We start from the raw sequence: 22,688 nt of genomic DNA on the forward strand, positions 1-22,688 counted from the left end.
GCAACTGTCATGTCGCATCTTCCATTTTGTAGCACCTGCATTAAAATATATATATATATATATATTGTGTTGAGGGAACACCCAGCTGTTCCCCAGAAGAGCTGGAGGAAGTGTTCAGGGAGCAAGTCTGGACTTCTTCCTCTTTGTGTGACCCAACCTCAGAGAATTGGTGGAATGTGGACGGATGAATGCATGAGTAGAAACAATTGAATAAAAGGAAAACACTGCTCCCTGACTACCTTGGAAATATTAAACCCAGACAAAACTCAGCAGATGCTTAAAATTCACGGCACCTCAACGCCTTGTCCATCGCCCATTATCCTTTGCTGTTCTACTTAAATAATAAAAGGATTGATTTCCTCTTGTGTCTTATCATTACATTCCACCCCCCCAGGCTTTTTGGCAACCAAGCTGATTGAACCGAATCAGAAGGAAAATCAAATTAATACCCATTGTCACCCCACCAAACACAGTCATTGACGTGAGAGAAAGGAACACACCAGAAAGATAACACGGAAGTCAAAGTCGACCGTTAAAAAAAGGAAAAGAATGGGTGGTGAAAAGGTGAATGGGGGAGGAGGGATGTGGCAATAAACAAAAGAGAACCTCTCCAAGACTTGATAACAGCTCCTGCAATATTATCTTACACTGAAAGGAGCAGCAGACATGTTCAGAATACATATACATTCTGAAAGAAAAGTTTGTTCCAAATTAAGGAGCCTTGGTTAGTGCTGTATTGACAATGTCTCTCGATTCTTCAAAATAAAGTGTAATGAAATATAAGCCCTAAAAGGAGGAGCTGACCTTTGCTGAAGCTTCTTTTCCTTTCAGCTTTTCCCATCAGGGGTTGCCACAGCAAGTCAACCTTTGCCTATCTTAACCTATCCAGTGCATGCGTGCCCCTCATCAGTGTCTTTCTTTGTCACGTCTATGAACTTGAATGGTCGCCGTCCTCTTATTCTTCTTCCCAACCGTTCTTGTCTGGCATGGTTTGTCATAGATATATGACTGTCTCCCCTCTCTATGTGTCCATCTGAGTAAGGCCTCCTCTCCATCTCCAGACCTTCATACATGAGCTGTCCCTCAGATAAACCCGCTTTTATCCTGACCTTTTCTGAGGCTATTTTGCCAAAGAGCAGATTAAAGTTTGACAGCGAGTGTTTAGTCTAACAACAAAAGAAAAGTTGAACCAAATATTATTAGTTGGTTCAATACCAATATTGTCTTTCACCACATTAAGACTTGTTAGTTCTCACATGAAGATCACAGGACGTGATTTGTTGGTTTTAGGGGACGACATTACCATCACACTTTTATGATCGAAAGCACGACATCCATCATTCATGTGAAACAAAGACTTAGTCTGAAGAATATTTAATTTTATTCCGAAGCTTGCAAGTTTAAAACCTGCCAAAGGAAGTGTGTTGACATGACAGCGAGAGCGTGGGACCGTCGCTCCGACACGCTGATTCTGGACCTCTGAAGTTAAACTAGTTCATCAGTCAGCACCATCGCTGTCTACAGAGTTCAGTCTGAAATGGCTCCTCACTACCTGTCAACTTTGTTTTTCCTCTTCAGCCATAGGAACGGGAAGGATTCACGGCACCACCACACATGACAGAGGTGAATGTTAAATTGTCTCTGCCCTGCATGTGAACTGGGAGAACATGATGCAATTGGACTCAGCAGCTTCCTCCAGCTGTCGCCTTAGTCAGGCTGCTCCCTGCGTGGAACAATCAATAAGTGTGTACATACAAAAGAATATATGCTGAGACATTAGTGGGGGTGAGAGAGTGAGAAGCAGTGGGAGATTAAGGAAAGCCCTTGTCTGTCTCAGTGGTGGACGACGATGGCGGAGCTTGTGACCCAGGGTCCGGACCAAAATCTTAGTTTACGTCACACACACTCATGTTGCAAAGCAACTGTACACTGACTTCTTTACTATTGGCTGTCGTGGGTGCTTTTCTGCTCAGGCCCAGTCTGGCTGTTTCATAACAACTTGACAAGTCCACAGTTTGTCTCTTTTTCTCATGTCGATGGCTTTAAAACATGTGTTTTTTTTCAGTCAGTGAACTTCATTCCATTGTAATTTGCTCTGTGCGTCGCCGTCTCCAAATGCATTCTGGGTATCTATATCCAGTCACGCCATCACCAGCTGTGAGCGTTAGGTTTTCCCTGATAAGGCAGGCGTAAAAGTGGAGCGAAAACTGCAGAAATTTGGACCCATATTTTGTTCAGGGCCACCAACTCCCACAGCACAATCGGGGAGCCACATTAACCTGAACAATCACGACGATTACAGCGTGAAAGTCAGTTGTAAACTGCTGGTGGTGATTGTGATTGCCCAGCAGCCCTGACTGTTTTATCCCCTTTATATGTGCCGCACTGGGACAGCGGCCATGATGATGGGGACTCAGCATTTGCTTGCTTCTCCTGGGGCAACACGAAGCCAATGATGAGTTGATATCCACGGCACCTGGAGTCAGCTGAGTCAGGTGTGTACCCCGACAAGCACCTCGCTAAAAAAGCTTTTATCTCAGTGTGTGTGAGCTGGGTACCCGCTTCCGTTGTTATGACACATAATGGCAATTTCATTTTATCAATGGGTGTTAAGAGCAAATGTGTTTACCATGCAGCGGCGAGCTTTTAAGCGCAGTTGTCTTTTTAAAAGAGCAACATGCACTCTGCTTGTCAGAATGTTCGTCCTGTGCATTGCACACCAGGGCTGAGGCTTTAAATGAGCATTTTTAAAAACAATAAATCATTATGCTGCTGTTTGAGGGACCCACACAGCGGCAACTGATGCTCTAATGTAGTCCTTCGCAAATAGTTGGGGGTGACCTCGGAACATACTTTTTTGCAGTACTAGAATAAAGTGTAATGTTAATAAAGTTAAAGTTTTTCTTTGTTGTAAGTTGATCTGTATTACCTCCTTTTTTCTTTGTCATGTTTTTCTTTTCACTCTGTCCTTGAATCTGCATTTTCTTGCACATTGTTTCTAAGCTCTTTTGTATAGCTTTTTGCACTTTTTTTTATTATTTATTTTTTATTTTATTCTGATATGTTGTGTACGAACATATGTTGTGTGTTGTGTTACAAACATATATACCCTTGGGATTAATAAAGTTTTTCTGATTTCTGATTTTTCTTTTCTTGAATGTTAATGTAAAAACAAGGATACAGTATTATGCAGAGGTGTACATATAATAATTTTATAGACAAATGATACTATTTACAGAGGCTGTGGAGAGTTGGGGGGGCGGGAAATGTTTACTTCGTCCTGGGGGGGCGCAACAGAAAATAATTCAGAAGCACTGCTCTAATGCAAAAAAAAAAAAAGTCAGTAGAATGATATAAAAAAAGTCATATTTGTAAGAACTGCAATTCGGCGAAATGAATGCAGATATTGCTGCTTGTCATGGTAATGGATCCTGATATGCATCTTCATTGTAAGAACTCATCTGAACATGCACAGACTCGGTCCAGCAGCTGTCACGTGTGGCTGGACAGCAGTTAGACAGGCATCAGAAGGCGCTGGCTGATAATGTAGCCCGGCCCTGCAGTGACATGATAATAACGCACTCATATCCTGCTGTGATTCTCCTGATCGGCTGACAGTCAGGCACAAAAGGGCCTGAATTCATTAGTGATGGGGAGGTGCCTTTCTCTTCCAATCTGCTCCACGTACAAAGCAGGATATTTGCAACCAGGAGGCATCATAAATTCTCTTCGATGCCAGGGAAATACAGTATGTGCATTTCATGGTAGGGCTTCATTCATGTCCAGCCTTTGACCTCCAACATTATGATTAATATTCCATACCGGTAAATAATAGATGAGTCAATACATTGTATCAGTTTCCACCGTGCCCTCATTACTCATTACGCTCGGACGCTCTACATCCCCGGCCGTAGCCCTGAGCAATTAGTTGCTTGAAAATACCAGGGGTCTTGTTATTCAAGCATGTATTTCATATTTTTATTGGTTTAGTCAGAGCCACGCATGCAGCCGGCTATAGCAAACACAGCCTCAGCAAATCCCCGAGCTCCTCTGCAGTCAGCAAAGTAATTGGGGAGGGAGCCCCACAGGGTCCTCGCATACTGCTGAACCCTTTTTTCCCGAAAGGTTGACATGGCAATGAAGGTAGATAGGAGTCAGTATCTGTTTGTGTGTGCGTGTGTGTGTATCTATACATGTGCAAGTAGAGGAGGTGGTTCCAATCCTTTGTGCGATTTGGTCGGAGGTCTTTAGAGACTTGGTGGTTGGCTGGGAGACCATCTGGTTCCCCAGCCCCCCCAGTGGTGTTACCCGTGGCTCCCCTATTTCTACAGGGATGTCCAATTTTGCACATGGTAAGTTGGGGGCTGAACTGGCGCCAACTCAAGCTCCCGCTGCTTAAAATTTGTTAATTAACTTTATCGCCCAGCGAGAAGAAGACAAATTCATTTGAAGTAAATGTGTGATTCATCACAATCCAATGCATTTATTTAATCCAATATTTTGTTTTCGCAAATGCGAGGTGCTGCAATGAGCAGCTGGACATTTGGCACAATAACAAGACGTGTTTGTTCACAAACCATCTCTTGAGCTCTTTTAAGTTTGATTCATCTGTAATTGGCAAAATTAATTTCTGCAATAATATAACAGGATTATTTCTGTACTGAAAATTGCACTGAATAATTGTTCAATAGGGAAATAGAATTGCAGCTGCGTCGGAACAAGGTTGGCCGGGAAGACTGCTGGGGGGGGGTCTGGTAGAGGGTACATCAGCCAACAAATGCAGTCACAGTTAGAAATACAAGTTCAGTTTTAGCTCCACTTGGTAATCCTCATCATAACTGCCATAAACAAAGACTATATCAACCACTCAACAGCCATTTCTATAAAAGTATGCTCTTATAACGCTGCAGAAGCAGAGTCCATTGTTAGTCTAAAAAAAAAAAAAAAACCTGGGCAAATTGCGGCTCGGGGGCCAGATGCGGCCCTTTGTATTATCACACCCCGCTTGAGGGGAGACTAAAGCTACCACTGTCATGTATCAGTTTTTCTGGCCCCATTTCTTTTTCAACTATTTCAAGAGTAAATATAACTATAAAAAATCCTTTTTCTTCTTTTTGCTATTTTGTTTGCATTTCTTGTTCCTCAAAATATATTGAAAGAAAAATATAAAATGTACTTTCAAATAAATTGTTTTTTTTTATCCTTCTTTAATGTCTGCTAAAATGAAATGTCTTATCAGTTTCACTTCTTAATATCCTCACTTGCATTTCATGCTTAAGGTCCATTTTGTCATTGTTACTTAAGTATGATACTGTCACATTTTATCATGTGGCCCTTTAGGAAATGTAATTACCCACCTCTACTACTACTGATACAATGCAAAGATCAAATTGTGACCATCAATGTATCTAAATTAAAATGTGCCTTGCACTGCCTTTCTGTTGAAATCCATTTAGAGGCAGCAATAGATGGAGCTTGAGCTCCACACATGCACACAATATGTTACCTCAACTCAATGAGTCCAAAGTAAACGTCAATTACAGTGTGTTTTTAAAAAACACTTTTATTTTTGTCTAGACGACACGTTAAAACCACTTCCACACAGATGTGTCTGTGCGTTGATGTTTGGACGAACCAAAGTAGCGAGGACGTCAGATGGAGATTCCATACAACACAAGTGTCACAGAATTCACATGAAAGTGAGTGAGCTCATTGGGTCCATTCCGTTTCCCCCTTCAGCAGGTTTCAAAAGAACAGGTCCCCAAAAAGTTCCTGGTGAGTGAGTCGGTCCCACTTGATAATAAGCACATAACCTCCCATTATAGCTCCACCAGGTTTCAAATCTGTATGTTGACACTGTGCACTGAGACAAAGTGGTCATATCCTGAAGTGATGATGAAGCGGAGGTGGGTGGCATTGGTTCCACTTATCTGGAAATACAAACACATCGAATAAAGTAATGGCCTGGGAGCTTTCACTTTAAATAGAGTACATATGAATGTCTCATAAATGTGTATTTTGTCCTACTGTAATAGTGTTTGACTGGAGGTGTCCTTCCGTCTGATCAAACTCTGCGAATGAAAAGAAATATGAGCAATTTATACTGTTAAGGGCAGCCAGACAGTCCAATGACAGACAATGAATCATACCTTTCTCGCCAGCAAACTTAAAGTTAGATGCATTTTGCGAAGCATTGGTTTCTACTTTGAGATGTCTCACTGCAAAAAAATAAAAATAAAGAAACAATAAGTACCGGTTTTGTGGAGGACCTTTGGAACAATAACATGGTACACTTCAGGTGGAGTGTCATTGAAAAGAAAAGCTGGCAGCTTGCAGGTTTTAGAGGTAAGATTTTACAGTACAGATTAAATCTATAAGATGTCGCCAGTTTTTCCATGCAACAAAGGAGAAGCAGTGCCACCACTTATAAGTCATTGTGAATTGTATGTGACCCCTTTAACCATTATTTCAACATCATGCAATTCTTCAAAGATTAAAAGCAGATGCATAAGTGAAAACAACTCATCTTGCGCCTCTCTTTTATTCTCATGCAGAAAAACTACTATTAGTTTGAAATGCTAGTGTAAGGCTTTTGTTTTGTATTAACTGCCGCTTATCGACACTCACCGTACCTTCACACAATCACACATCCATAACTACATAAGGGATTGCTACCTAGATGAAATGATATTAGACATTGTGACTTGAGAAAACCCAAACAAGACTTCTAGGATTGTAGTCTTAGAACCAAAGACCTTCCTGCCATGATGCTGCAACAATGTCACCCTGCTGCTATGAACACATTTAAATGCATTGGAAGTGGAAGGCTTCAGAAAATTAAAAGTAAAGTGAAGAGATACCATTCCCCTTCAGATAAACAGTAGACAAAGAATGAATTAATCTTTAAATAACGTCAGTACGATTTTAATTAGTCTGAATTTCCACAATGATGTCAATTACTTTGAATCCCAATTGGCTGTGGGTGAAAGAAACACATTCCCATAAAGACTCAATAGTGATCTTTTTTTGTATTGTTTTTTGTTCTTGTAATTAGAAAAGTGACCTTTCATTGTTTTCAGCCCTAATATGTCACTCTTTAAATCTTTACCTTGTTATCAACCAGAGTTTTGGGGTGGTGGATGCCAGTTTAATTATTTTGAATAGTTCACATTAGTCAGAATTTTCTATTCAAAAGTGTGATACAGAGAGTTGCTTGGATTCCTTTAGTAAGTGCTGTCCTTATATTATTATTATTATTGTAAGTTCTGCCATATGCATTGCATACAGAGGGTTGAAATGTCATTACTCTATATATGACATTGAACCATGTATAAAAATACAACATAAATAACAAAAACACAAGTGTCGACTTAGCAATGACAGTGCAAGTTAATCGAGAGTGCAAACTATTTAAGTGCAACTAGGAGTGTAAGAGTGGGTAGAGAGTTCGGCTTCCTGAAAGCCAGTTAGATGAAGTTGTCCTTCAGTCGGCTGGTTGGTGGCAGTAACTATACTTACCTCCTGTGACACGAATAAAGGTTGATCTCATGTACACAGTTTCTCATGGTTGTCAGCAACGGCATGACAGATAGACAGTTGGCTCCAGGCAGACCAGCCCCAAGACACTTGACTAACTCTGCTTCCTAGTGTCTTCAAGATCCCACTGGTCAGACAGAAATAACAACATACCGTTGTAACTGTCCACTGTCACCTTGGACGTATTAGTCGGTTCGGCCAAACGAATGATGATCTCTTGCGGAAAAAGCCCGGTGGACATCCAAAACGTTTTGCTGTTCCTGAGACAAATAAACAAACGAGCTTGACAAGGGAAAGCAGCATTTAGCAATGAAAAAAAGGTGTCTCACCCGTCAATAATGTTTTCAGGAGGATGATTCTCGTCGCTGGAGGTAGTCGCCACAACCTTAGCGCCCAGAGAAGCCATCGCAGAATCTAACATCTTCAAAAATGGTCGTCAAGGAAACCTTGAGGCGTCTTCTCTGAAGGAAACCGCTTCACCACATCTCGCTCGTGTTCTGACTGTGGTCATGTCGTTGCCAAGCCAACCGTTCCGGCGCATGATTAAAACGTCATCGCTTGGCGTCTGCTACGTCACATACCTCGGACGCATGTTTGGCGTCTCTTGTTGGCATTTAGTTCTCAGATAAACGTCGTTCCGTATGGCGAATGGCTGTAAAGATGTGCTGTTCACGCGTGGAGCAGGACAGGTGAGTTAGGACTCGTTAAAGACGTTTGAAAGAAGGCGAATGGTGACTTTGACGTTATTGTACCGGTGGTTGACGTGCTAGCAGGCTGTGCTAAAATGTGACATGTCAACATAAATGCTTGTTGGGCGATAGCGTATTCTAAACTGAGTTAAAGTAGTGGATTCTTTAAGCGTGTTTTAAATATCTACGGTCTTGCACACCGCTTGTATTCTCTTGTTTCTGAACTGTCTTGTTCACATCGCATCTCTCACCGAGGTTTCTCTTTCTATTCCTCATTTTGACACATCTTATTATGTGGATCGTTTTTATATTGTTGTTGTTTTTATAATGTTGTTACCGTCGCTATTTTAAATGTTTAAGCGTTTTTGTTGTCTTTACATTCATCATTACACCACACACGCTCAATAAGTTGACCGATCGTAATTTGAAGATTGAGCATTATGTAGGATAAATATAATATATAGCAGATCATTTTGGACATGATGCAAATTTTAAGTGGGCTAAGTTGTCAATACATTTGGACAGCTGATGCAGGTGAACTGAGCTTTTCTCATCACAGAATATGACATCTTTATTTATGCCAGAACAACGATAAACAACTCTTATTTGCAGTGCTGTGTTCACAATGACAACTATGTTGCTATGAAATGATAATAGTATCCTAAAGTCATGCATGGGTATCGTCTTGCATACTGGTGTCAGGAAGTGAGCCTTCATCACATGGTATAAAAAGAAGTAAAGTTTTTATTTTTTGCCTCATTTCCCAGACCCACTGAAGACAGACGATAAACATTGCTTTGTGGGGAGTGAAGTGTGTGTGAGACGTGTTGTTACCTCTATGTCTGCGGGAATGTGCACAGCTAATAGAGTTAACTCAAAACTCTGAACTCGGTTCAAGTGTTATTGTTACAGTTTTCTTTACCTGGTTCTGCGCCGTGTTGTTGACCTCTCTCACCAGTGCGACTGCGCTCCTCTGGTTCTACTCTGGAGGGAAGCCCACTAGTTTGCTTTACCATAAAACATACACTAGTTGCATTTGTTCAGTCTCTCTGAAAATAGAGGGCAAGAAGTGAAATAACTAGTTAGCCTTTTATTTGAATGACTGTTGAAGTAACTTATTTTCCCACATTGGCGTCTTAATTGACACCATATTGAGACAAAATTGCATTGAACTGAAACATTCACACAATATCTGCTGTATACACACACAATAAGATGATGTCCATTTAATCTGAGCTCAGCTCACCAAAACCTTAGTCTTTAATCCACCTTTCAGGCATGTTTTGGCCTTGCATCCACAGATTCCAGTTATATCTGCTGCTTTAAGTTTAACAGAGTAAACGTAACTATTTGTCAAATGTACCTAACGTCTCCTGTACGTGTCCACACAGTTATTCGGTACAATAACTACAGTATCTCTATAAAGGTGAAGAACCAAACAGTAGTGACCTGGATGAATGAAAAGCTACTCCAACACATGCTTTGCTGTTGTTGTTTTTCGTTACCACCATTCTTTTGTAAACTACTCACTAGAATTGAAGTGCATTATACCCTTGTTTTATTTTCCAGAGTGACGATTCAGATATATGGGACGATACAGCTTTAATAAAGGCTTATGATAAGGCAGTTGCATCATTTAAGGCAAGTATATCAAATATGCATTAAAGTGCTCCGAGTTACGGATTTTGTTTTATACAGTGTGCACTTTGGTTTTATTTCACCGACAGACTGCTCTCAAAGGGGGGGAAGAGCCACAAACATCCAAGAAGTCAGATCCCACAAAGAAACGCAAAAATACCAAGAAAAATGACAGCAGGAAGAGAACCAACGCACCAGCAAATAAAGAGGTGACGACGCTTAAGAAAATCATAAGTGCTTACTGTAAACAAATATTTTAACACAATGGTGTTTGTGTGATGCCAAAAGACTTTTTAAAATGTATTCAGCTGCTCAACTTGCATTTCAACGTCTGACCTAGCTGTACTTTATGTAAAGCTGGCGCACAGGGGAAGCCTAACATTCCATTGATTGTGTTCATCTGTCGAAGGACTCTTCAAACTTTTAATGTCTTATGTCTTGCAGTGGAAAGTTGGAGATAACTGCAGTGCCTACTGGTCAGAGGATGGCCAGTTGTATACAGCCATCATCTCCTCGATAGATGAGAAGAAGGGAACGTGTGTTGTGCTCTATAGAGATTATGGTAATGAGGAAGAGCAGAAACTTGAGGATTTGCTGTCTGACATTTCAGAAGAGGAGGACAACTCAAAGACAAAGGTAGCGTTCACTAGCGTTTTCACCAGTTCAGTTAATAACAAAACCTTCCACTTTTGGCTCTGCCACAGTGACACAAAAAATAGTGACATGCAAATTCTGTGGTGAATGTGACAAACTACTATTTGGGATATTATTGTAAGGTATGTATGCAAGTCTAAATCATATTTTTGTTTTGCAAATCAGGCCAATGAAGCAGAATCTTCAACAGAGGAGAGTGACCGTTCAACAGCGCCGAACCAGCACAAGCAGACATATAGTAAAACTCAAAAACCCAAGCCCCAAAGAGCGCCCCCTCCCATGTGGGCTCCTGGTTTCCCTGGTTTTCCCCCGGGTCCTCCTCCTCCGATGCCAGCTTTCTCAAAGGTATGTCTGTCAAAAGGCTTCACCTATCGCTCCATTATCTATGAATTGACAGACAAAACTGAATAAAAAAAGCTGAATGTTGTGTCTGTACATGGATGGGATACACCGACTGTACTGCTGCCTCATATTCTGCAAACTCGAATAAACTGAAGACTGAATTTTACAGTCGGGCACGTCACATATTTGGCAAGCAGCTAACATAATAAGGAAAAGTGCAGTCAACCTTAATGCATAGATGGTGGCCTGATGGTTATGTAAACTAGTATGGGACTGGCATACAGACTTCTAATAAATATATGTTGTTGTTTACTCTTCGGCTATCAATGAGCATGAGCCCCAACAAAGGAATAAAAAATACTGTGCAGTGGAGAATCTAAAGGAAGAGCTGTATAGAAGCGGTTGCTGGTTTCTTTTTATTAGTTTTTATCTCCCTTGATCGAGACACGCCACGTAACTTTATAGCTGCAAAATCATAAAGGTGTAATGAGAGTGAAATGGACTTGGAAGTGCAGATGAGGCTGATTTACAACCTTAAATCTTCCTTCATGTGGCTCACAAATGCCGGTGCAGTAATGAATCGCCCCCATGTGCCCTGGTGTTGTTGTAAGCGGAGTTCAAGAGTGTTTCTATCCAGCCAAATGTTTTTGGAATGGCTAATTTCACCGACTTTTGTTCTTGACTCTTTAAGGGCGGAAGGAAACAGCTTGGTGGTCATGGACCTCTGCCTCCACCGTGGCATCCTGGCATGATGCCCTTTGGTCCACCAGTGAGTGATTTTAAATTTGACTGCATGTTGCATTGTGGTATTAGGTGGAAAAGGCTGCCCCCTGAAGGCAGGGGTTAGTACTTCTCTCTAGACACCAGAAAATTGGACTCAGAAGAAAAAGAATGTTTTTCCTCTGGACTGTTCACACAACCGTGAGCACTGTCGATAGCATCTGAACATTATTCTTAAAAGCTGCTGCTTATTATTGTTAAGGCTGTTTTTCACTTGAATTCCTGGAGGATTCTGTCACAGACAATTCACTGGTCATTTCGTCCTGTAGATGATTCCTCCTCCACCACCAATGAGCCCTGACATGCCTGATGATGAAGCACTGGGCAGCATGCTCATCTCCTGGTACATGAGCGGGTATCACACCGGATTCTACCTGGTATGTTCCCACCACAGATTTATCATCAAGCGAATCACGTTACTAACCCAACAGCTTAACTGGGATGTTTGGTTACACGCGCTTCTGTTTGGCAGGGATTGAAACAAGGTCGAAAAGAGGCAACAAAGTTGTCAAAGCATCACCACAAATGAAGAAGGCAGTTTCAGGTCCCAGGGGTGTCACATCCAGCTGTAGCAGCCCCCTCCCTGATGTGCCTGAGCCACCGTCCTTGTCTCAAAATGAATTACTTGGAACATGTTGTGGACAGAATGTCTGAGCTGGTTTTCTATTCCTTTTCCTTTGTAAATAGACAAATAAAAGCTGCCCAAGCACAGTGGGGGTTGTTTGTAATTCCTCTCTGATTCTCTTTCAACATAAAAGTGTTGTGTAATGGCATCTATTATCCGGCAGAAGCGATGTGCTGCAGTTCTTTATTGAGCATGACTGCGTCACGAGTTGACAATCTCTGCCGCTCTGACGAACGGTCACCATTTGTGTCAGAAGACTCAGGTCTCCCGGCATGCTAGCAATTTTGATTCCCAGCCAGACTTGAGTCAGCCCTTGGTCCCTGCGGTGTTCCCCTTCGGCTAAATCTGTGACTTTGAAGCAGTGACTTTTCTCCGAGATGTTGACTCGTCCACCAGCCAATATTGGATCCCATTTATCATCGTGGCCATGCAGCTTTCATCTGAGGCTGTAAATATATTGATATAAAAAAAGCACACATGCAGCTTTTTCAAATGGCGAAGTTGAGGCTTTATCAGCAGCACTGTGAACACTAATGGGGTTTTATTCCTGCAGTTGACAGCCTGCTCTGTACAGGCTGACCCTTGAACGAGATGAAAGGAAAACAGGATGTATGTTGGAGAGCACTGAGTTTATACTCGGAGTATAGAAAACCACGTGTAATAGCAGTGTGAGGAGCCGCAGCCCGTGTGCTGAGCTCTTTAATTCTGTGAAGGAAGCAGGCGGGACAGATTTCCTATGTTTCCCATTCTGGTGAGCTCCCTGACACCCACTCAGTTGGGTAATGTATTACAGCCTGTATGTGAGGGAGTGGAACAATAGCATTTTGTTGTAAAGAGTATAATTGACTCCTGTTTTTAAAGCCATGTGATCATCCCCTTGCTGCTCACTAACACTCTGAACAGCCTCTTTGTTGGATGGAATCTGTCGTCTGATCAACCTTTTTTTTTTTTTTTTTTTTTTTTTTTCAAATCGAGATTTCCAAAGAGGAATGAGGCATATACATGAAGAAAGTGCTGTAAATGAAGCAGCGATAACCAGACCTATCTTCTCCTCGCAGATGGTTTGAAAATCAGCCATGGCAGAGCTTGCACATAAGCTCCTCTGCTCAACCGGCTATGAGCTGCCCAAAGGGCTGGATGGAGGGTCAGAGACCCCCTGAGTGTCTACCTACCCCCTACTGACCAAAGCGTCACAAGGCGTGTAAACATAATCTGCATTTCACTTTAGTCCTTCCCTTTTTACCCGAGCAGACATCCAAGTTAGATCTCAGCAGTGCAGCGCTCCCAGCTATTTACTCCGGCTGCTAACATCAACAAACATCCTTCCTTTAAATAAGATACTTGGGGGGGAGATTAGATGAGAGGTTGGGGGGTGTTTCGTTTCCCAGCGGAGGAAACCACAGGCTTATGTCGCAGGACTGCGTTCATTTAACATATGTGAGAGGAAAATGCTTTTGAAGAAAGCAAGCTTTCGTTCGCTGACAGTCAAGGAAACTGCAGCAGATTTGTTCATGTGACACAGCACCAGATGAATGATCCTGAATGTGACGTTAAATTAGTCTTGCATTCATGTTATTATGAACTATGCGTTCTGGTTTCCTCCCAAAGGCCAAAAACATGCAGGTGTCTGTAAATGATTCCAAATGTTTGTAGCTGTCCAGGGTGTCCCCTACCTATGATTGGCTCATGCACCCCACAACCCTGCAGTTCTGGAGAACTTGAAAGGTACTGTGGCAGCGCATTCCTCCGCCAAACCTCTCATTTGCATCCACACTCCGGTTTAATAACGAATAATAGTGCAATGAGCTCGAGCGGACAGCAGATGGCATAAGCACTAGATAGAGAAGGGCATTCTGCTGGGAATGAATGAGAAAACTTCCAGTATGATAAGAAAGCCGTACTTTTTTCACCATAGTCATGTGAAAGTTGATGTATTACGGTGATATTGTGAAGAGTAAAAACACTGGTTTCTACATTTGGAATGTGGGAGAATTCTCACCACCCTGACAAAGCAAACCAAGATGGATTCATTTTGAATGAATGAAATATGAAAAAAAAAGTGTTCCAAAAATTTGTTTGGCCTCTTCACCCTGCATCTATACAGTGTCAAAGTTGCTTTTATGAAGGCAAGCGTGAGAGTAGCTTTGGATGGACGTCAAAACCGTCCGACTCGAATGTACTGAACTCAGCTTCACTGTTTTGAAGGTATTCTGTTTACCACTGAACAAACACACCAGGGAGATGAGCCCTGATATGTTTGAATGTTTTCGTAAAGGAAAATATGAAAATGAAAAGAAAAAAGTGTGTTTACACTGCAGCAGAAGCACAGATCAGTCTTTATTTAATTAATGACAAGGACTTAATAGAAGAGCAATGATGATGTTCTCTATGGGGGAAAACATTGAGGGCGGACTATATGACAAGGAAAATATAAATATTTTCATAGCTATTTAGGGAAGGAATAATGTATTAAAATAGCATTTTTTCCCTTTATGTATGAATTTAAAAAAAGGGGAGTAATAGAACATGACTAAACTCATTTGAAAACATGGAGCATGATCTTAAATAGAAATCATAAAGTAAGTATGATTAAATGTTGCAAAAATACAGCTGACAGAGACAAACACCACTTATCGTCTTGCACAAATACATTATTTCAAATTTAAGAAGGAGACAGCATTTTTTTAAATAAAAGTTTTTTAAAAATGAATCAAAGTATGCACTTTTGTTGAGCTGGAATGCTTGACATAAATGTTTCATGACCTCAAGGTTCAAATTCTGACGTAAGTTAAAAGCCCATGGATAAAGTGTCCTTCTCCCTGACTCCAGACTGAGCAGTGTTTGGGTGTCGGACTCCGGCTACCAGCTGAGATCGTCTGATCTTCCCTCAACTTCTGACCTCTGAGAATTCCACACCCAGCAGGTCCAATAAAGTCCACAGCAGACCTGGATTTGCATCCCTGCTGAATCTCGATGCTCGTAAATTGAAGTTAGATCTTAAAGGCAAAGACCAAGCCCCCTGTAGCTTTACTGCTTCTGGAGATAGTGACCTTTTAGTATTGTGTAACACACAGCTAGATGAAAGCCTCGGGGCCACATAAGACCAATCACCTGTGTTTTTCAGGCCGTCCAGACCCATCACAGAAATCTGCCAAGTTTCCTTTGTCATGTTTATATTTTTACTGATGGCGAGTTCATAGTTTTGCTCTGTATTATTGCTGTTATTATTCATTGTTGTTTTAATGGTATTTTTATGTTCTTTGTGTAGAGATTTAATTCTCTTTTCTCATTTGTCTTTCCTTCATTTATCATTTCTGCTTTAATTACATTTCATTTTCTTTTTTTTCGTTTTTTTTGCCACAGGACATATTTTCTTTTTTTTAAAGTGATGATGAAAGAAATGACTTTACTGAGATGAATACCCTATTTGAATTCTTGAGCACACTTGTTTTCCTAAACCATAAACAATTAATATTGAAGGTATTTCATTTATTTTTCCTAATCATAAATTAGGTTGGATTTTTTTTTTTTTTTACATATGAAGGCACAATCATACCGTTGTTCATATAACTGTATTATATTTTTTTAAATCTTTTTTTTTCAAACAGTAATGCTTCTGTTCATCCACAAATACTAATAAAAGTCTTACAAATATATCTGCCAATAAAGAAAACATTTTTCAAGAACTGATAAGTTCAACAGCAGATTTATTCATAATTTTTCAAAAGGATCCACATCAGAACATTGAAGCATGCATTTGAGTTTTACATCACAGCAATCGTGTCATCCTGTCAAGACAGTCCTCCACAACATGCATTTCCCTTCGCTCCGCTAGAGTTGGCAGAGAAAGTCGATGTAAGTCTTGAGAAATATGAATAATTCTTCTCCGAGTGACAGACTAATTCTATTGGCAGTAGCGTGATGTGACGAGCTGCCATGTCGTACATCATTCAAATGAGGGATCATTGATAAAGCTATTAGAGTGAAGACCTGGATGTCAGTGAAGATAAATGTCTGCCTGAAGACTCAATGCTTCTGTTGGCTTCTCTGTACCACAGGTGGAATAACTTTCTAGATCATTTACTTCAGTAAAACTGCAAATTTGTAGTCTTAATAAGTAAAAAAAAAAAACATTTCCCCCTTTTTCCTTTTCCTGTGTATGTTTTCTGGACATTTTTAACATTATTTTCTTTTTAATCTCAACAAAAATAGTTAAAAGGTTAAGGTTAAATAGTTAACCTCAAAAACAATGTGTAGCAGTACAGATAATAAATATAGTACAATAAATAAATAAAAAAATGAAGTAAAATAACTGCCTTAACTACCTGGTAAGAGGTGTCCTCTGAGAGACTGTATTTTTTTGTGTTCTTGGTTGTGGCCTGTATATTACTCCATATAGCGGAGGAGGGAAATCTGGGTCTCTTCATTTTTACTGCTGCCCCTGTGATTCTTCAGAGGAAGAAAAATGGGTGGATGGGTTATTTTGAAACGTTCATTGGACTTTAATTCACGCACTTGTTTACAGAAAAATCCACTTTAATTGCAAGGTCACAGATGACCTTTGGGTAAACTCATCTTTTTGTAGCTCACAATAGATTACAGGTAAAAAAAAAAAAAAAGGTAAAGGAAAAAAAACCCCAAAAGCTTCCTTGAGAGATGTTGAATAAATAGCTTTTATTGTTTTGCTACTCATTTGTTTCAGGTTTTTTTTTTTTTTAGTGCACTACTGTTCCATGGCCATTTTAAAAGTAGACCGGAAAGTGCCAAGGTTTTCTCGAGGACTAGCCTGTGCGGCGCTTTCATCACCAGTAGAGGTCTCCGGAAACGGGGCCGGGCAAAGTTGCCTCCGCGTGGGGTGTCACCGTGTCCCCAAGGACGTGCGTACGCGGAGGGGCAGTATGAAGTAACCGAGGCGAAAGTGAGCTCAGGAGGAAAACTCCCTAAAGTGCGTGTTCCAGTTGAGTCTCGTACATCAGAGCAAACTCGGGTGTTTGATTCGCGGTTAGCTTCAAACTGCTCCCGGAACTTTAGCCAGTGGGGCTGCTGGTGCCTTCTGGACCTGTGGTTTTTTGGCCGTTTTTCGAAGCGGGTTTCCCCTCTTTTTTTGCGTACTTGAAAGTGTGTGTTAGTCTATGAGTGAAGCTTCCAGAAAGCAGGGATGTTTTGCCGGAATCAAACAAGCAGAGCCACAGTCGCCCGAGGGTCTGCCCTTGAAATGGAGATACGCAGAGGAAAGTTCAGACAGAGCGTTTTTCTCAAGACATCACAGGTAAAGTCTGATTATCCCCTTCCCTACACGCACGCACACGCACACAACGCTGTTTACATCTCCCCCTGACTCATTTGGCACAGCGTTAATCTCAGTCGGAAGGTGCTCCGGCTTTGCTTTGTACAATGCTTTACCGTAATTGCACTCCTGAGGGGTGTTGCGCATCATCATATTAAAGCTCCTAATTGCAGCTTCTTTTCCAGACTATTTAGCATTTTCTCTTTAAACAAAAATCATCATCATCCCCCCAGAGCCTAAAAATGTGTCTGTGCTATTCTGCGGTGAGTTGTTATTTGTCTAAATATGCGGGTTTTTTTTTTTTGTTGCGCTACAACTCCCATGGTGCTTGACAACTCCGGGATGTGGTGATATTATGGGTTTGTTTTGATGGAGCGTTTGGCTTTTATTGTGGCTCATATTTAATGTCACTTTAATGATGTCCAACTTTTAATTAATCCCGGTGTTTTAAGTAAGGCTTTCCACCTATAATTAATGATTTTTAATCATGTCTCTTTGTGAAAAGACAGTGATGCAAAACCATTTAATAACAAAAGTGCAATTTTATGACAGTAAGGGGACAGTAAGCTATTTACATCATGATTTGTTTGAAAACAAAATACATGTAGATTTTTGAAAATTATTATTATTTAATAATTTTCTCAGAAGTTAGTTCTTAAGCCTCAGTATTTCTCTATGACAACTCAAACTTTGTCAGTGAGGAAACCATAGTTTCAAACTTGAGCACCCGAGCAGTCGGATTCTGCTGTGACGTCATACATGCGACATTTGATTTGTAGTCAAATAAATCATAAAGTACACGACAAATGTATCATTCTGTATCATTTAAACTGAGGTACAGCATGTGTGTGATCCAGGGCAAGAGGCAAACTAGACCTGAAAATAACTTTTATCTCCCCATAGACTGCCATTCTTTTTTGTTTTTTTTCAAGCTTTTGAGCCCTTGGACCCACCAGATGGGTCTTGTGATGTGTTGAGATATGTTCAAAGAGAAAAAAAAACTTGTTCTGTCTAATTTGCTGTTATGGAGTGCGGGTAAGATACTCTTCATAAATTGGATTTGTTGGCCCCTTGTGTGACTCAGCTTGAAACCAAGTAGGGAGCACATATGTGGAATGCTTGAGAGCTTTCTTTAATTGCCTCTGTGTGGAGCACTGGTGCTGTGAAACGGGATTGGTGAAAGAAATGTACCACTTTGGATAGTGGCTCCCATGGATCCTATATACTAAAAAAATAGGTTAAACTACTACACCAAGACTTTTGTACAGGCTGCAATTGGAAGAACCTGTAGACATGTGGTTATGACCCGCTGTGGATGTTGCAGTGATTTATCGGTGACAAAATATCTCATTTATTAGTTCTCGTCATTTAGAGCAGAATTAGTCACACAACTTGGTGGAAGTTATGTTCTGTACCAACATCACTCATGGTTCTTTCAAGTATGCAAAGCTCTGTCAACATCTGCTCCGAGTTAGTCTGCAGTTGAAGCCAGCAGTGACAGGCTGAAGAGGAACTCCAATCAAACCTCTAATTGTGTTTACTTACCGTCCACTTCAATACTCATTTGAGAGAGTTCTGTCTCTCACTCTCTTTTGGGGGAAAAAAAAAGCCCTCATTTGTTGCTGCGCTCGGGGCTGTTTGTGTATTAGTTTTAATTTTTGATATTAGACCATTAAACCAGAAACCTGCTTATGTTTTGGGGCTGTTTGTGTTGTTAATTAAAATTGTAATCGCTGTTTGAAGTTGGCAATAAACGCAAAGTGGAATGTGAACATGTTTGAGGGGGAAAGAGAGAGAGAAGGGGTGACTAAACTGTAAGAGGATACTTGGAGAATGTTAATGGTGCCATACAGCAAGTGGAGCAGGATAAAGCCTTGGGTCCGTCCCAGCGTCTGCTTCCTCTCATTTGCTGTTTAAGTGTGCGGGTTAGTTTGCTGTCTGACCCCGTGCAGACCGATTGTATTTTTAGATGTGGAGTTTGTCTCCATCAATCACGGTGGAGGTCGTAATGAGTAGTCATTCCTCATTATATTAATTATGGCGTTTCTCGTCGCTCGTCTAATGATGCGCAGTTTGACTGTGGAGAAGACGTACATGCACACTCATTAAGCAAATATTTAGCCAAGTTAATGGACTGTGACAGAGATCATGGTAACAGCGAAATGTGAAGGATGGGAAATAGCAAGTAGTGGTAAAAGAAATATGCCTATTAATTGGTGCATTCCTCTCTATTTTGGACTGAGTTGTGGTGTGATGTATTTTTAGTCTATTTTTTTTATTCTGTAATGTTTCATTATTTGTCCTTGAGATGTGTTTAAATAAATTGACTCATCACTGTTTTTATTTTTATCATGCATTTCAATGCATTTTTTTTCTCCTATTTTACCCTTTCTGTTTTGTTAGAACTTCACATGCCAAGTGTGAAATTAGATCTTATTTAATCAGAAAAGTTGAGATTTATCACTAAAGGCTGCATAAAATGTATTTACTTAAAAACGTTACGCTCGAATATACATTTTTGTGTGAGATTTTGTGTTTATTTTTTCCATATTGCATCATTCCACAAACAAAACAATTTGTAATTTGTTATTTATGCTTCCTGTTTTAGCAAACCATCACAACAATCCTTGTATTGAATGAAGCCCAGGTTTGAGTGTACACTGTAGGAGAGGTAGCAGGACAAGTGGCAGCCTTGTTTCATTTCATCCAATCACGGGAGGAGGCTTGATACCATGCTTGGATTTCAACACATGGATAACAGATAAGGTTTGACAGTCCCCATATGAAGCCAACCACTTTCAGCCTGGATATCTTTCCCTCACACTTCTTAAACACAATTTTAGATGTTGCTGGTCCCAGTATTTGATCAATTAATAGTAACAGGTTCATTTCCATCTGCTTTTAAACCTGCACTGGTTGGTCGATAATGATCTTAATGATTTCAAACCAATCTCTTAACTTTCATTCTTAGCCAAAGTCTGATAGAATTTGGATTCTCTGCATCCTTTTTGAAAAATTGCAGTTTTAGATCAGCACATGGCCTGGAAACAGTGCTTAGTCAGGACCACATCTTAGCAGCAGGTGTTTTGGTTTCTTTTACATCTCAAGCAGCATTTGACACCACCTTGTTGGGCTGACTCCAAATCCTAGGCATTAGCTGCTTTTAGTCATGTCTTTCAAACAGGAACTTCTCTTCATCCAATGCCAAATTTACCTGCAGCATTCCGCAAGGTTCTGTTTCTATTTTCCATCAACGTGCAGCCTCTTGGCCAAAATCATCCAGCATCACCACGTCTTTCCCCTGCTATGCGAATGCCACACAGATTCACTTGCCCATAAAGGCTTCTCCATGCCAATGCCAGTATTTCTTGCACAAATTTCCATTTAACTTATCCAGACCAAACTCCCGTAGTTGACCTTATAGTAGCCTATAAGGTCAACTACGTATAAACAACTCATATAACCTAAACTCTTGGCGTCCTTTTGGGTCCTCACTTATGAAAAACAAACTTAGATGCACTTATTCATCCATTCATCTTCTGCACCTGGACTACTACAGAAGTCTCCATACTGGTATCAACAAGAAATCTCTATACCGTCCTTCCCACCGGTCTTGAGTTCAGCAGCAAGGCTTGCATTTATGGATGCCTTTTGAGCCAAGACTCCTCGACTCTAGAGGAGATCTGAAAAGCAACTTACACCTCCTCCTTGCTCTCCAATACTCATTTCTATACATTGCGTTTACAGTATGTATTATGGTCCTCTTTTGTGACTAACTTCTGCTTTCACTGAGATGATGTTCAAACAAATTCATGTCTCTCTGCATGTACTGCGTATACATGTGCATGTGATGACACAACCTTAGTCTGTTCTTGTTTTAACTTCTGCTTTGTCTTTAACTAGGTGCTCAGAGCTTAATAACGTTTTATTATTATTAAATTATATTATATTAGTCGTTGTGAGCTACCACGGTACCTCTGGCAAAATAAATAAATGTTATATGCATGTAAGTTACTGTTTAAGGTAAAAAAAAGTTGTTGTTTTTTTGCTTGGGCCTGTGAATAATACAGAACAGCAAGCAGCACTATCTTTTACATGGAGGTATTATGGTATTTTGCATTATCATTCCCTACTTTACGTTGCCTTTTCATATTTTGATGAGAAATACCCAGCAGTAATGGTTGCCGAAACATAATAATATTGAAAAGTTGGTGGAGTGTTGCAGACATGGTCGTCATTGACCGTCACACTTTAATGAAGTTGTTAGCTGTTGATTGCCTTCTATTAAAAAGCATCAGTTGTGTAAAATCTATTCCTGCAGAAGCTTTTTTTTCATGCTCTTCAAAAGCAATCTGAGGTTCTATTAATCTAATACTAATAATTGATCTGTCTCTTATACAGCGTCTTTCTTATGTTGCTTAATTAGCAGGCTAACTGCTTTGTGCTAGTAAGCTGGATCAAGACCAGGATTGAGATCATGAACTGGCTTGGATCACACTGCTTTTTAGGACTCTAATCCCAAAAGATGAAAGCGGCATTGACTAAGACAAAGTCGGCCCAATAAGCTCTCGTTATTTTCTCTCTGTGCTGGTTGTTTATCAGGGTAAAGACATTTCATCCTTTCCACAACAATGATTGCCTCTCTAACTCTATAATCTGTCGTCTGCTGGTTCTCATGCAAGATAAATCTGTGTCTTTGCCCTTGTTTCCAATGCTAATGATGCTTTCCCAAAGAGCGGGGCTGTCCTCCAGCTCTGTGCGTGTGTGTGTGCACAACTCTCAATTGGACTGTGAAGCCAGTCTGCAGCATTTCAATGAAGCTGCCCACCTCAGTGTCCAAGACCCATTTACACTCTCTCTCTCCAAAGGATATCACAGTCTGTTTACCTATGTGTGTGCGCGCGCCTGGCATGTGGGAGAGGGCTTCCTTTTGCGAATCTAAATGTATTCCGGGAGCTGTAGTCCAATATTTCCCAACATATAATTCTGAATTAGCATAGAACAGGCAGTTTAATTTGCGTTGGAAATATGAGCAGTTGCCCTACATGGGTTAGCATTAAGCAGGTTTGTTTGTTGCGCGGGGATAAATCAATATTTTCCGTGTCTGTATTTTGTGAGTGTGTTGCAGACTGGAGGC

The 22,688-nt window shown here is 40.6% G+C and overlaps 3 protein-coding genes across 5 annotated transcripts in view; 2 read left to right on the top strand and 1 right to left on the bottom strand.

Moving 5' to 3' along the window:
- Positions 1-4,033: 4,033 nt before the first annotated feature.
- On the bottom strand, positions 4,034-8,162 carry hspb11 (heat shock protein, alpha-crystallin-related, b11). Its single transcript, XM_053870797.1, has 5 exons — positions 7,866-8,162; positions 7,690-7,796; positions 6,150-6,218; positions 6,028-6,071; positions 4,034-5,930 (listed from the first exon to the last, which is right to left on the bottom strand). The coding sequence occupies exons 1-5, from the start codon at positions 7,955-7,957 to the stop codon at positions 5,838-5,840; spliced, it is 405 nt and encodes a 134-aa protein (XP_053726772.1). The 5' UTR covers positions 7,958-8,162; the 3' UTR covers positions 4,034-5,837.
- smn1 (survival of motor neuron 1, telomeric) lies at positions 8,074-12,350 on the top strand. The gene is made up of 8 exons (XM_053870796.1): positions 8,074-8,225; positions 9,795-9,866; positions 9,953-10,072; positions 10,308-10,499; positions 10,683-10,862; positions 11,551-11,628; positions 11,909-12,016; positions 12,112-12,350. Exons 1-8 carry the CDS (start codon positions 8,178-8,180, stop codon positions 12,166-12,168), a joined length of 855 nt encoding a protein of 284 aa, XP_053726771.1. The 5' UTR covers positions 8,074-8,177; the 3' UTR covers positions 12,169-12,350.
- A 4,752-nt stretch (positions 12,351-17,102) lies between these two features.
- Positions 17,103-22,688, top strand: part of rtkna (rhotekin a) — a 65,894-nt gene continuing 60,308 nt past the window's right edge. For all 3 annotated transcript variants that reach the window (XM_053871197.1, XM_053871198.1, XM_053871201.1), the window contains exon 1: positions 17,103-17,533. In XM_053871197.1, coding sequence (XP_053727172.1) covers positions 17,423-17,533 — 111 coding nt within the window. In that variant the 5' untranslated portion in view covers positions 17,103-17,422. The remainder of the gene's footprint in view (positions 17,534-22,688) is intronic.

Source organism: Synchiropus splendidus, chromosome 7 (assembly GCF_027744825.2).
Source record: "Synchiropus splendidus isolate RoL2022-P1 chromosome 7, RoL_Sspl_1.0, whole genome shotgun sequence".
NCBI classification, from domain to species: domain Eukaryota; kingdom Metazoa; phylum Chordata; class Actinopteri; order Syngnathiformes; family Callionymidae; genus Synchiropus; species Synchiropus splendidus.

What these genes read in the sequence shown, in the direction of transcription:
- smn1 (XM_053870796.1), top strand. Translation starts at nt 8,178, where the DNA reads ATGGCGAATGGCTGTAAAGATGTGCTGTTCACGCGTGGAGCAGGACAG. An exon ending in TGATGCCCTTTGGTCCACCA is followed by an intron (nt 11,629 to 11,908) that starts GTGAGTGATTTT and finishes TTCGTCCTGTAG; the next exon opens with ATGATTCCTCCTCCACCACC. An exon ending in ATCACACCGGATTCTACCTG is followed by an intron (nt 12,017 to 12,111) that starts GTATGTTCCCAC and finishes TCTGTTTGGCAG; the next exon opens with GGATTGAAACAAGGTCGAAA.
- hspb11 (XM_053870797.1), bottom strand. Translation starts at nt 7,957, where the DNA reads ATGTTAGATTCTGCGATGGCTTCTCTGGGCGCTAAGGTTGTGGCGACT. An exon ending in GACAGTGGACAGTTACAACG is followed by an intron (nt 6,219 to 7,689) that starts GTATGTTGTTAT and finishes ATTTTTTTGCAG; the next exon opens with TGAGACATCTCAAAGTAGAA. An exon ending in TAAGTTTGCTGGCGAGAAAG is followed by an intron (nt 6,072 to 6,149) that starts GTATGATTCATT and finishes TTTCATTCGCAG; the next exon opens with AGTTTGATCAGACGGAAGGA.